General features: G+C 39.3%; 1 protein-coding gene across 1 annotated transcript in view; it reads right to left on the bottom strand.

The window, feature by feature from the left end:
- Window positions 1-248: 248 nt before the first annotated feature.
- Window positions 249-15,505, bottom strand: part of ENPP6 (ectonucleotide pyrophosphatase/phosphodiesterase 6) — a 42,368-nt gene continuing 27,111 nt past the window's right edge. The window contains exons 6-8 of the mRNA XM_039330810.1: window positions 15,108-15,245; window positions 3,319-3,442; window positions 249-2,179 (exon numbers count right to left, since the gene is read on the bottom strand). Coding sequence (XP_039186744.1) covers window positions 1,974-2,179; window positions 3,319-3,442; window positions 15,108-15,245 — 468 coding nt within the window. The 3' untranslated portion in view covers window positions 249-1,973. The remainder of the gene's footprint in view (window positions 2,180-3,318; window positions 3,443-15,107; window positions 15,246-15,505) is intronic.

Below are 15,505 nucleotides of genomic sequence, written 5' to 3'. Positions count from 1 at the left end.
TAATTTATTTAGTCTCTATGTATGTCATAGCTTTATAAAATGAATTGCTGATTTTTTTTAAAAAAAAAAATCAACACACAACTCAGTTCAAAAGACATAAGAAGGTGGGTTTCTTCCAAAATCCAAGTTGTTCTTCTTCAAATATGAACACCTCATATTTGGGGGAATGGTGCTACATATCCCTAAGCTTCCATAGTCACTCCGCAAACATGTCTGAAAGGTTCTGCCTCAGAATCATTTTGCTTAGCAGCAATCAAAAGCAGGTTTTATTCTATAAGCACTGTTCAAAATAATGCCTTGGTTCAAAATTCCATTCCACTAATGTACAATCTGGGCTAATCCAACTATTATTAAAAGAGTTTTAATAAACAGATTAAAAATGATGTGAGGAGGAGACAAAGAAATAATGAAACATTTTGATCACAAGAATACAGAAGATTAATTTGTATGTTCTGTTTTTTCTGTTTGTATGTCTTGTAAAATTGAAACTTACAATTCAGTTATTTTAATGAAGGTTTTGAATGATTTTTTTAAAATGGGAACAGTGCTCCAAAGAATTCAGTCTGCTCTATTAATGTAGTATGCAGACCTTTAAACAATAGGTCTTTGTTTTCCAACTACTGCAAATGCTTAACAAGAACTAAATTGCCTTCTGTATTCAATAGCCAAATAACAAAAGATTGGTTTTCTTTTCCTCCGTTCCAATTGATCCAATGATTCACTTGAGATTTAAAAGCACACATCAATGTTTATCAGTTATTATGGAATTCTTCTGCCTGGCTTTATATGTGTATAGGTGTGTGAAATGTACTCAGTGGATTACATTGCAGATCCAAGCGCTGTGGCCTTTTGTAATGGACAAGTGGACAATTTGTCAATAAGCACATTTTCTAAGTGTTGTCCAGGATTTTTTTGATATGGCACCAAGTGTGCCAATAGGGACTATTGGGACCATTATTTCAGCCCAAATCAATTCCCTAAACTTCGGAGGCCTCTTTATTGAACATTCACCACCACCATTCACCACTACACCGCATTGGTCAGTCTCTTCTTCTTTCCTCAAGCTGAGTTCAGCTGAGCTTGGTGACTAAATGGCACACATTGAAAGGATTTAATTACGTTGAGACCACAGAAGAAATAATGAAAGGAGACAAAGCCATTTTCATCTTTTCAAAGGGTTGCCACAAAGAAAAAGAATAACTAAAGGAAGCAGGTTCAGGCTGGCATCAAAAGGAATTTCCTGACCTATCAGCTACTAGAACAAGCAGCCATATGAAGTGCTGAGGTCTTTGCTGGAGGTCTTCTTAGAGAGGTTGCCAAGAGGCTCCAATGGATTCTATACAATACTATGTACTATTGATCAGTTACAGGCTGTCACCTTCCATGTATGTATACTAAGAAAAGTCTTGGGGGGGGGGCACAAGCATTGTCTAGACTCTAGAACTTTTAAAGTGCCATTTAAATCTATTTTTCCATTGCTGTCCATACAACTGGCTCCAAGATGCATTATCTCTGGAAAATTAGCTCACCAGGTTGGCTGTTAGAGAATTATGGACAGCATAGAAATAACACATCATGAGAGGTGACTGACTGTGAAAAGCTGATCTAAATTTAGATAATGCAAATACAGAAAACTGCTAGGAAAAGATGTGATTAGCAAGTGGGTCTGTCTGCTTTGAGTTGGTGCATTTTGATTACCGGTTTCAGCCTCCTGGGGATTGATTCTGGAACTGATGGCAGAAGGCAGAAGCAGTACTTACTTTGGAAATGGACAACATGTGACCATCAGAACCAACTCATACTTGTTTTTGTTTGTTTATATCCCTCAAAGCATTTGGCACCAGGATTCTCAGAAATGAATTTATATCATTTTCTTCCAACAGCATTTTCCATTTCAATGGCAGCATTGAAAGGAGGGGGAAAAACTAGATACACTGACTGACATTGTATTCAGACTGGTGTTACAAGATCTGTTATACAAACAATGAAAACAGAATAAGTCCCAGCACAGAGCTGCTCCATTGGAACGACAGGGCCAAATTCGCATTATCTTTCAACATACAGGCCACTCTCGACCAGGATCCATTGTTTGGCAGTGGCGGGATTCCGGCAATTTTGCACATCACATTATACACATCAACTGATCTGATTGGTGCAGCTCTGAAGTTAGACTTGAAGTCTGAAACAAGACAAAGAGGCATTTCAGACCAGCAGTCCTCGCCAGAATGCTTCAAGCACATCTGTTGTTTAAAAAAAGTGAACATGTTGCCTGTCATGCACTGCGTCTCCAGGGAGTGTGTAAAATTAAGAATGCATTGGATAATGTATGACACAGAGCAAGCTAAGAGAACCCATCAGATAAAATAATAAAATACATCAATAATAATATCATAGTGGTTATACATAATTCAGGAGTTCCATCATTAACTTTTAGTGCCAAAGTTAATAAGCATCTTTTCAGCATGTATGAACACCATCACTGTTCCTGGTTTAATTTGGGGGATGGGCAGGGGAGGTTTTCCAACGGGTGAATGGTACAACAGAAAAAAATCATGACCCATTAAGGCCAAGAGAATAGCTAAAGGACAGCATAACAAGAGGCGGAGGAATGTTATCTGTAGTATTATGGAGCTTATCTATCCTGGGAATGGCGCTTTAAAATGTATGGTCAATATAGAAATATATAGTCAATGTAGAAATGTATAATAAATATAGAAATGTGTATTAAAATAACTCAATTTTGAACCTCTCCCATTAGCAAATCAGCAGCAGTGTAATTTGTGTTAAGTACACAAAAAGCTGGCACAATGGTCCCAATTAGGATAGAATGTCTTTCCCCAGACTTGGTTAAGTTAAGGACAACTGTACTGGAGTTTTATGGTGAAAATGAATTTATGAAGATGATTAGCCTTAAATACATTTGTGCAACTCTGACTCTAGAAATCAGTGTTGTCTGGGTTGATGTCAGGTTAAATAATTTAAATTTCAAATTTTGAAAATATATGCTTTCCTATTCTACCAATTATAGCAAGTCATATATGCATTAACGAAAAAGAGACTTTTTAAATTATCACATGTTAATGGATTGTAACTGCTGAAACAAATTTTAATGGCATGGCTGGCTCTCATGTTGGCAAAGCAAGGAGAATGTTACCTGAGAATGAGTCATAAAATGGATAAATTCTGGAAACCATATTCTTTACTTTCCTGGAAAATCCAAATCTATCCATCAGTTATAAGCAACCGTAATCAGTAAATATATGGAAGAAAGGAAGGGAGGAAAAGCAATATGGTCATCATAATCTTCAGTTGTCCTACCTGGCCCATATGCAAAAAAGATTCCTCTCATGTCTAGGAATTCATTATCATAGCCATGCCATCCGTTCTGCCAAGCTTCTCGTTTTCCGGTGCCATTATCCCAAAATGGAAGTGATTCTCTGCTCTTCAGAGTGAGAAAAAAATCATTTACTATATATATTGTAGGCATAGAATGATTAAATGATTGCAGTAAACAGGTAGTCCTTGACTTACAACAGTTCATTTAGTAACCGTTCAAAGTTACAATGGCACTGAAAAAAGTGACCTATGACCATTTTTCACACTAATGTCCATTGCAGCAACCCCATGGTCACGTGATTTACATTTGGATGCTTGACAACTGGTTCATATTTACGTCAGTTGCGTTATCCTGGGATCATGTGATTCCCCTTTTTGCAATCTTTGACAAGCAAAGGCAATGGGGAAGCCAGATTTACTTAACCACTATGTTACTAACTTAACAACTGCAGTGATTCACTTAACAAACGGGGCAAGAAAAGTTGTAAAATGGGGCAAAACTCATCTAACAAATTTCTCACTTAGCAACATAAATTTTGGGGTCAGTTGTGGTCATAAGTTGAAGACTACCTGTAATCCTCAGTGTGACACATCAGGTTTTATATTATTTATTTGTATGTTTTGTTTGTATCCCACATTTATTATTTTTACAAATGAGGCAGCAAATATGTCCAACAACCTTTCTCCTTTTTTCTCCGCAACAACCCTGTCAGGTAGGTTGGGCTGAGAGACAGTGAGTGACCCAAAGTCACCCATCTGGCTTTCATGGCTAAGGCAGAACTTGAACTCATGATCTCTTGCTTTCTAGCTTGATGACTTAACCACTAGACCACACTGGCTCTCATCTTATGATACAATCTTGATATAACAGGAGGACACAGATAATTCAGAATCCTCGGTGTCAACTTCTACACTGCTTGAAATTGGAGATGATTGCAACTTCATAGGCAACCTGATATATAAAATATTATGGTAATCCAACCTAGAATATGAATCATTGCAGACAGCTAATCTGATCAGAAAAAGCACAGATAAGGAAAAAAAAACTTAATAGCTTATATTCTTGGTAACGGAGTGTAGTCTTAGTTTGAGCTGTGCCCAGAGATTTATGTTAGCACATTGCAGCTGTAACAAATAAACCACATAATGGCTGAGCACAGTGCATGATTGTGCTATGTTGATGAGATCTAGCATAGGTAGCTTTAAAATGAGGGTGCATATTCATCATCAAACTTTCATTACAGCCATACAGCAGATGAGTCAAACAGGTAAAAATGAGGACTTCTGGTTCCGGAACGTGGCGACGCTGGTCGTGCCTAGAAACTTCTCTCCAGGCCATCCAGAGTTTCCTTTGCTGGTAGACCCCCTAGGGAGTCGAAAGTCACCCTGGAGGGTCGACCACTGAGGAAGAGGCCGGCTGGTAGATAGGGGAGGGCAGCAGCTTCCCCCAAATCTCCAGCTTCTCCTTAGGGCCGACAGAGCAAAGATCGGCCTGTAAGATGGCCGATCACCCTGCTGCACCAGCCGAAAATCACATCATCATCTAAGCGTTAATGACCCACTGCGGATGATCCGGGTGAGATCCCTTTTATTCCTCTCCATACCCCTGCTGTTTTTGCCTGTAGAAGCTGTTTGTGCTATCATTTCCCCGTCCGGAGAAAGCGGCTTTAGTAATCATGGGAACAAACGTGTTTTACAAAAAGGACAGAAAAAACAAATAAATATTCATTTAAAGACTATATTCTATTCCTATTTACATTGTGCTGTAGAAAAAACTGTTTTTTGTGTTTTTTGGAGCAGTATTATATCGGCAAAGTATTTCTTTTTCTATTCTCCCTTTAAAAGATAGAAAAAAGGAAAAAAACTGGCATTTGAAGAAGTTTTTTAGCTCACTGAGGACACCTACTGGTCAAAAATTAATATTGGAATTGTTGTTTATTTGGAGATGAGAGAGCTTTGGCCTTCAAACTGTTTTTCAAGAAAAAAGATAATTTGAGCTAGCTGTGTGATCTGTGGGGGTGGATAATGTTCAATTGTAACCTTCATTAAAAAGGAAAAGGACTCTTCTTCAACTATTGCTAAAATGGAGAAGCCCCAATCACACTTAAACTTTAAACTTATACTGGAAAAGATCTATGAGGCTAAAGAAGAAATATGTACTACAATAAAAGAGGCTACTACAGAACTAAGAGCCAGAATCTTTACTTTAAAACTTAAAATTGATTCCCAGACTACACTTGACTACTCTACAAAACAGATTATACAAGAAGAGATTTTAACTGAGGATAAGGGGAATCTTATTTTGCCTTACAAGCAAGACCAGGAAAAGCAAAGACCGAACTTTGGACTTCTGAAGCAACGAGGCTTTATGGACAAGAGAAAAGAGGATTAAATCAGAGATCAAGATGGTCGGTATCGAATCAAGTGACACTACAAGCAACAAAAAGAGACCTATTATCTGGAAGGGAAGCCCTGTTATGGAACCCTACCTGGCAAAAGAGGAAAGCTAGAATAAGATTAAAAAATGAAATTTAAAATTTCTTAAATTGGATTAAAGGCAATCTAGAACTATGGACTGATGTAAGGACTGAGATTTTGAGTTTGAAGTAAAAAGATGTCTTAGAGTTGGAGTGAATCAATAATTAATTGAATGTTAATTAAATAAGACGACTTGTTTGTCCTATAACATGTGAAATTTAAACGTTACTTAAAGGATTGAAATGATTTAAGGTTTGATATTAATTTGTTAATTCAAAGAGATTGATTAAGTGAAGGATTAGATATCTATAGAATAGTTTGATAAATACATATATTTAGATGTGTCTAGGATAGATTAATATTTTGTTTAAAAATGAGATATCTTTCTATATAAGGGATTAAAGATAATTTAGAATATTAGGAATGTTCCTTTTAGAATGTTAGGTTTATTTCTATGAAAATTATGATGTAATGGAATGACAAAAATTGAAGAAATATTTCAGATTTGAAGTGAACTAATAGTTAATTGAAATTTAATAAGATGATATGATTTTCTGATGATATGGACATTATTAGTCTTGATAATTAATTGGAGATTTGAATTTTGTTTAATAGAATGACATGATTTAAGGTATGATATTATTTTTTTTAGCTTGAAGAGATAGATCAATTGATAGATTTGATAGGTACAGGATAGATTAATATTTTACTCTAAATAATTGAGAGTAATGGAAGAAAAAACAAATAAGATTTTGATAAAATTAAGAAAGTAGAACATATGTGGAAGGGATATTTGAATTGAAAATGTTTTTATTTAAAGTTAATTTGATTACGGTAGAAATTGATGAAGCTTAAAAACAGGTTCAGGTTGAATAAATTTAAGCTAGAATTGGATATTCTAAATATACTATGCTATTTGAGGGAAAAAGAGAAGGAATATTTTACGTATTGATTATATTATGTATATATGTCTTGTTTTAAAATGTTTGATTACCCCACACCACGGTGTGTCCTGAATATGTTGCTTTAAGAACTTAAAAAATCAATAAAATTTGTTTAAAAAAAAAGGTAGAAATGAGAATATATAAGACAAAAAAGAGAAGAAATTAAAAGGATATTTATTTATGGCTTATACAATGCCCCAAGTCACATTAAGGTTTCTCTGTTTTTTGTCTAATCCAACCAATTCCTTTTGATGGAATTAAACAAAAACTAAAGACAAGAGAAGTATATACTGCAGAGTTCTTAGAATATCTGGTCCAGCTGATCATTATAAAGACCATGCTATAATATGGTATTAAATGATAGAAATCTTTTAAAAATGTGTATCATTCAAAAGAGCAATAAAAAAGTAGAGAAGGGAGAGCTTGTGAGTAGCAGTGCTTAAATAAAGTCTCCAGTATAGGGTTGGTTTAATTTACAAATATTCACATTATGTCCCATCCTTCATTTATATGTGTGCTTTATTTTATTTTTGCATGTTACCCATGTTTATTTTTTTCTTGTGGCTAATAGCTTAAAAATACTACTTTGTTGTTATGTATATGGTCATCAGTAATTTTTGAAGAGATTACAACATTTCTTTTAGCTGCCTTTTGGATTCCATAATTCAGGTATTCACTCTCTCTTTGGTGTTTCCAGATCTCCATTTCCCATTTTGTCACACTCTATGAATGCACCAGGTTTCTCACCTCACCAACTATTTCTAAGGTGGTGATTGTCAGAAAAGTACAACTTTTTCTAGTGCAATCACACTAGCCCTACTTAGAAAAGGATCCTACTGAGTCATTCCCCATGATCTGAACAGAAAAAGGTGGCTCCTTAATCAGTCACCTCAGCTGAATAGCTAAATGCCTTTGGTAACACATGGGATCACTATTTATTTGTATGTTCCCAAACATATAGCTTATTTGAACCGCTGGTCTGACAAGGAAAATCACTGTGTTCTGGGGTGGCACTCTCATTATGTACTGTACTGACAGATTCAGGCTGAACAAATAACTTTCAGTTTTTTGGCTTTGACAGTATTGTTGAAAGATTTAACTTGTATTATGGCTTGCTGGCTGCAGAGAGTACAAATTATGTAAACCTTGGCAGACCAATAAGTTAATGCTAGCAAAAATGACAGATGCTGTTTCATCATGTACAAACCACTGGTAGTTAGCTTCCTGGAACTGAATTCAACAAAGCAGCCCTGTAAGGAGGGGACCTCCAACATTTCTATGTGCTATTGAATTGTGCATTCCCAATGGCAACTCTATGATCAAACACGCATCACTTTGATCTATTCTCTAAAACAATCTGCCAGCTATAAGACAGTTCCTAAATAGGAGTGAGTCTCTAGGAAATTAAGATTTATTCTTGAGTCTGAAGTGAAGCTTGGAGATCACATATCCAAAGCATATGAATTTATGCTTGCAGATGACCATTTCAATAAAAGAGACTTTCTTTGTTGGTCAAAAAAAACATTAATTGGTTCTTCACAATATGTTCATGATATTCCTAGAAACATAAAAACTGTTTCGGTATCCTTAATTCAAAGTCTTTCTGTTGTGTCCTGGGCCTAATGAGGGAATTCAGCAGGCCCAGAAATGTTGTAAATGGTTCCGGGCAACCAAAAAGCTGCCTGGGACCAGACTGGCTGGCACCGGACTAATGCGCATGCGCAAGGCGCGAAGAAAGAGGGATTCTTATTACCTGGACTGCCTGAGGTTGGAAAACTATAAAAGGTCTGCGTGCCTGTTTTACAGTTGCTTGGAGTGGAGTTAAGGAGAAATAAAGAAGTTTGGTTTACGATGTGTCATGCTTCAATGCCTCAAATCCCGAAACACAAAAGTGGCGACGAAGGTGGGATCGCTGCAAGGGAAAAGGCAGTAAGAAGAGGATAAGCCTCATCTGAAAAGTCTGAAGCCTGGGAATTGGCATCCAGCTCTGCACTCACCTGCCAGTACAACATTGCTGGAGGTGAGCTTGGCAAACGGGCCCTTCCCCTCAACAAAGGCTTGCAGCGAGGCATTCGAAGCAGAAGATGTCAAAGATTGGACGTCTGTCCGAGTTCGACGTCTCTCACCCGGAGCGCTGGAATGGAAAATTACCTAAGGGTTAATCAGGTTCGGGAAGACGGCTTGAAAGCAGCAACCCTGCTGTGCGTCTGCGGTCAGGACACTTTCGATGTAGCCGAGAACCTGATAGCCCCGGCACCGCTGGAGTCTGTCACCTATACAGACCTAAAAAACATGCTGAAAGATCACTTTCACCCCAAGCTTTCTGTGATTGTGTGGAGGCATGCTTTTGAGCAGAGGGATCAGAAGCTAGGCGAGTCTGCTGCTGAATTCGTTGCTGCGTTGAGAAAAGCTGCCAGGCCTTGTGAATTCAAGGACCTGGAAGAACGCTTATGAGACCATTTCGTCTGCGGCCTGAGAAGCAGGGAGCTGCAACAAAAAATCTTTGCTAAAGCTGAAGTCACCTTCCAAGATGTCTTACGTGAAGTTGCAGCTGAAGAAGCAGCAGGCGGCACTATGAAGGCTCTGTGGCTTGCCAGAAACGCTCCAGCCGTCTCGACCATCCATCAAGAGGTTGCTCAGGAAGTCCAAGACTTGGATCCTGAAGAGGAGGTAGACAGACTTCACCAGCCGGTGGTGAGAAGACCGTGAGAGAAACCAAACAAGGCCTCAGCAGCCCTTCAGTGTCTCGGTTGCGGAGGACGCGACAAGCGCACAGACTGCCGGTTCCACTCTGCCATTTGCCGGGCACATGGTAAGCAAGGCCACATTGCCACCATTTGTTTGGGTCGCCAGCAGGTGCAACCTCGGGAAGAATCCCTTCGGAAAGGTACCAGGATCCCCAGCCAACATAGGGTGGGTTTTTTCATGTCGCGTAGAAACATTTTGCGAATGGGGACACACAAGCCCCTTAAAAAGAAGCTTTGCATTGATGTACAGTTACAAGGGGTTCCCTTATCGATGGAACTGGACACCGGGTCCGCTCTATCGATCATTTCACACAATACTTTTTAAAGGATTTGCTGCAGTAGTGGCCATCGAGTCAAACTCAGGCCATCAAACCTAATTCTTACTGACTTTCAAAATTCAAAGGTTAATGTATTAGGAGAAGCCACACTCAAGGTGCAGCGTAAGGCTTTCCAAGGCCTCTTAGATGTGATTGTTGGGGGTGATCATACGAGTCTAATTGGACTCGACTGGTTTGAGGCCCTGGGAATTCAGGTGACTGGTCTGAATAGTCTGCAAACTCCAGGACTTGCAGAAGTCTGCAAAGAGTTTGCGGATATGTTTAGTTCAGAGCTTGGTTCATACAAAGGGCCTCCCATCGCACTACGATTAAACCCAAACATCGCACCAGTTAGGATTAAGCCTAGGAGGGTGCCATTCGCCCTCAAAGGCAAGATTGATGCTGAACTGGACAAGCTGCTCCAGCAGGGCATCTTGGAACCTGTGGATGCAAGTCCATAGGAAACCCCAATTGTGACGCCTTTAAAGGCTAACGGGGAAGTCCGAATTTGCACAGACTGTAAATGTACTCTGAACACAGCTTTGCAACAGCATGCATATCCTGTACCAGTAGTGAGTCATATTCTGGCCTCCCTTAAAGGGGGAACACTGTTTGCAAAGCTTGATTTAGCACAGGCCTATTAACAGCTACCTATTGATGAGGCAACTGCTGAAGCCCAAACAATAGTGACACATAGGGGCGCTTTTAAAGTAAAAAGGTTACAATTTGGGATGAATGTTTCTCCTGGCACATTCCAGAGCGTCATGGAGCGCACGCTCAGGGATATCCCGGGGGTTTGCCCCTACTTTGATAACGTCCTCATTGCAGGGGAGTCATCGCAGAATTTGGCTGAAAGATTAAGGGCTATGTTGATGAGGTTCCATCAAGTGGGCCTCAAATTAAAAAAGGACAAATGTAAAATTGGTGTTACTTCTACAGAATTTTTAGGCTTTAAAATAGATGCTCAAGGCATCTATTGTGAGTTCCAGGCTTTTCTTCAGGCCAACTTGATACGGCATGCAACGTCAGCTCCCTTCCACCCTTCCACCAACGGGCAAGCTGAAAGTATGGTGCACACCACCAAAGATGCGCTCAAGAGACTAACGCACGGCAGCTGGCATCACAGGTGAGCAGACTTTCTTCTTGCACACCGCACCACACCTTGCACTGCCACAGGGAAGAGCACAGCTGCACTCCACTGGGGCCATCACCTCATCACAAAGTTAGACAGATTGCACCCCGACTGGGTGTCTTCCCAGGTGTCACAGCCACGGGCTCCTCAGAGACTTCATGTGGGCGATCCAGTCTGGGCTAGGAACTATGGTCCTGGACATCTCTGGGTTCCTGCTGTCATCTGTAAGATCTCTGGACCTCTATCATACGAAGTGGCCTTGGGAGATGGCCACGTCCTGCAGCGCCACATCGATCAACTGTGCTGGTGGTTGTCCCCTATTGATTCCCCCCCTGCCTCCGCTCTTGCGGGGGAGGGGGCCCAGGAACTATGTCAAACTTCAGGTCAACATTCGAAGACCCCGCCTCATTGTGCCTGGGAATTACCGCAGGTCGCTAGGGACTTCCCAGGGGAGGAGCATCCTCACGGTTCAGTTATTGCGCCAAACAGGGAGTCATGCGTATCCGCAAGAGCTCCAAACAGGAATTCTCCTGAGGAGGGGTTTGCCATAGAGGCAGCTCCTGACTCTGGCACCTCGGCCACAGGGGACTGGAACTATTGGAGCACTCCTGCAACACAGGTCATGTCCGAGACTGGTTGCAACTCGAGGGACTAAGTTTCCTGGAGCCATCCAGGTAGTTGGGGAGTCCTCAGCCACTCCAGAGGGTTGGGGAATTTCCTCTGCTCTAACAGAGCATGGGAAGAGCCCCGGCAACTCTGCCAGCACGCCTCACCAGGAGTCACCTGCAAAATTTGTGCATAAAAGTCCTGGTCTAGCAAGCCCACCAGAGGGGCTGGTAGGCCAGGCACCCTTAAGTACAAGTCCTGGTCTGCCTAGCCGGGCAGGTGAGCTGACAGGCCAGGCACCCTCCCTGACTTTGCGTAGGTCACAAAGGGCTAAGGCCCCTCCTAAGCACCTAGGTGAATATGTGAGGTTCCTGTCAGCACAAGGAAACCTTACTAGTCTAGGATAGGAGTTGGACCTATGTGGGATAGAAGATAGACACAGGAAGTCCACATTAAAGGGTGGGTTGTTAGAGAACCCTATTATTTTATAAGAATGTTGCCTGCATGTGAGCAGGAATATTTTTAATTTTTTTATTTTTTATTATTATGATTGTGAAAAATTGGAAGGTGTGTTCTATCTAGGGGGGAGGGGTGTTGTGTCCTGGGCCTGGTGAGGGAACTCAGCAGGCCCAGAAATGTTGCAAATGGTCCCGGGCAACCTAAAAGCTGCCCGGGACCAGACTGGCGCTGGACTACTGCGCATGCGCAAGGCGCGAAGAAAGAGGGATTCTTATTGGCTGGACTGCCTGGGGTTGGAAAACTATAAAAGGCCTGCATGCCTGTTTTGCAGTTGCTTGGAGTGGAGTTAAGGAGAAATAAAGAAGTTTGGTTTACGATGTGTTGTGCTTCAATGCCTCGAATCCCGAAACACAAAACTTTCCTTCTATTTTTTTTTCCACAGTGGCCAACATTCATACAGTAAGCCTACATTAGCATTGGAAAAAGCACTGAAGTTCCTGCCCCTATATAGACTGGCTTTGTTCATGGTTGGGGGGGGACTTTCGATGTGTCCACCCTGTTTGTAGATTAGCTTTAATTTCAATCTTAATGAGTGACTCTACCAGGAACAACTCCTCCCATTGCTTTCAAAGCCATTGCATTATTTTAAAATTGTAGCACAAATAGAAGCTGAGAAAATTAAAAAAAACAATTTATGATATTATTAGCTCCAGTTCACTAAACTATAAATTGGAAGTAATCACTGACTGATTGAATTATTAATCAGTGATTTATTTGTTGGCATCATTCATGAAACATTCAGCATTGCTGAAAAAGTAAAGGTAATTTCTGCTATCAGTAGAGGCAATGTTTGTATGAACCTGGCTGTAGCTAAAATTATGTGTCTTACATTCACCAGAAGAGAGTATTATGCATAATAATATTGAAATTATGCATTATTATTCATAAGTTATGCATTTTTATCAGCACAGCACATAGACAAATGATCCTTTCATTAAGCATTTTTTAGAAAACGGGACAATATTATGTCTGACCAACACGCACACATTTATTTGATAACAATCAGAATACTTTGACCAAGAAATTCTATAACAGTGGTTCTCAACCTGTGGGTCGGGACCCCATTTGGGGTCGAACGACCATTTTACGGGGGTCGCCAAACAAGGCTGTCTGCCATTTTTTCCCCTTTTCTTTGGCCACACCCCTGGCACCTGGTGATGTATAAGTGGTTGGGGGTCACCACAACATGGGGAACTGTATTATGGGATCGCGGCATTAGAAAGGTTGAGAACTACTGTTCTAGAACATGTCAATACTCTCAAGAACTATTCTGTTTCTTTTCTTTCTATAATAGCTATTGTTTTCCACTGAACACACAACTTTGAATAGGTATGTACCACTAAGAGGGTAAGGTGATCTCTGCTGACCCTAGTAAACTGACCCAATAGACCTAATAGACCTAATAGTGACTTGTATTTGTAGTATGTTTTATTTATTTAATATATTTATCAAATTTCTACACTGTCCATAGAAATTATAAATAAAACCAATCAGTCCTATAACAGACATAATTTAAAAAATCATTTAAAAACAATAAAACAGAACTTAACATTTGAACAGTTACAAGTTTAAAAGGGCAACCTTTATTGAAAAATATCTTTCAATAGTTACAGCTGAAATTGATCTGAAACTTGAGTTTTATATGTACATGATGACCACCAAATTTGTTTGTTTTCCAGATATTTCTTAACCTCTGATGAATGTTGGTAATCGAAGAAAAAGAGGCAATTATACATAAGATTTAAAAAAAATGTAGCCCAACTGCTGTTTTTAAACTTCTGGTTCTGATTTAGAGATTTCACATGAGTTTTACTGCTATCTCAGAAATGTTTTATAGAATAAATACAGAAATTAAATATCTAAGGTTAGAGAATTGGTGAAGAGAATAATATCTTGTTTCATCTGATACCTATGATTTAGAATGCTATCATTTTGGCACCAGAACAAACATTTTATAAGAGATTTTCCCAAATTTTTATTATATTTGATAGCATTCACCATTCAGCCTGTTCTTATTAACTTTTGTTGTACTTGTATTTTTCTACATTGCTACTGATATAATATTTTTATTTCAGTATTATATGGTGACCTGGTAGCAAATACTGATGGCAACAATTTATACCTTTTCTAAGCAACTATTCTCTTTTCAACAGTTTATTTCACAATAAACTTATTTCTACTGAAAAATATGAAGAGCAGAAGTGTGATTTATCACTTATTAGAATAAATCATTTCTGTTTATATCTCATGTAAAGAAACAAAGGATGGAATATACCATGTCTTGGGATGCAAACCCAAGGATGAGCACTAAATGGCAACCATAAGAAAAAGAAGCCTTCTAATTCTTTGCAGCTGCCAACTATCTTCTGAATGTTTTGAAGACCAGGATGGTATGCCTAAAAGTCTTTCAGGCAACTGAGTGGAGGGTCTTTGGAAGGAAAGGAATGTAAAGGGTGCGCTGCCAGCAAATTGGCAGTTGACTAGTCTAACAGTTGGGAGAACTATCTAAAGTTGCCTTGGTGCCTAGGGAACTCAACCTCCTCCTCCAGACTATGTAGCAGCCATTTTATAAGACTGCCCATCCTCTGCTTTCAGAATTCCAAATGTGTGCACGGGAAACCTCTATTGCAATTCTAGAAAAATAAAATGGAAAAATATGGAGGTAATATAAAGTTGGATCACAATTGATGTCAGTGTGTATTAATATTTCATATTTCAAATTAACACACTTCTATAGAAAAAACACTATTTTTAATAGACCCAGGTTCATTATATAAAAGTAAAGGTCCATCAGTGTGTGTGTATCTCTGTGTGTGTACATGTGTGAGAGAAAGGGGAGGGGGGAAGAGAGAGAGAAGCATTTTGTGTATGCAGTGTTTCCAATAAAATACAGCATGATTGGTGGCATTCCAGCTTTTCAGTAAACTTTCCAGATTTAGTAGTAACTTAGTAGTCCAAAGCAAATTGATTTTTAAATAGTTCATGAAGAATCCCAATTGATACAAATCAGGTTGTAAGAAGCACTTACCTCTACTATGAACCATCTTTCCTCAGCTACCAGTGTCAATGGAGAGACAAATTTTCCTTTTTTATAATAAAATCTATCAGGGATATCCTCTTTCCTATAGACTGTCATATGCGGCACATTTTTCAGTTTGTTATATATCTGCAAAGGAATAAAAGCATGAAATTGTTTTCAGTGTACAGAATTATTCCACACCAATCATACTGAAAATCAAACCACTTGTGAAGATTTTCCTTTAAATATTCTTACTTTGGCTTCTTGCATTCTATTAGGAAAAATTGCCAACAATAAACCAGTGAAAAGTCAGAAATTAGAGGGTAGAGAGTTTGATTTTCTTCTGCTCTTCTTTTTATGGTTTTTTATGACACGAAGCCTTCAATAACAGATGCATCAAAACACCT

The sequence above is a fragment of the Crotalus tigris genome, unplaced genomic scaffold (genome assembly GCF_016545835.1).
Source record: "Crotalus tigris isolate CLP2741 ecotype Arizona unplaced genomic scaffold, ASM1654583v1 scf7180000024432.2438137, whole genome shotgun sequence".
NCBI classification, from domain to species: Eukaryota; Metazoa; Chordata; class Lepidosauria; order Squamata; family Viperidae; genus Crotalus; species Crotalus tigris.
Note: the sequence above shows the minus strand (reverse complement) of the source record. Positions and strands in the feature narration are given on the sequence as shown.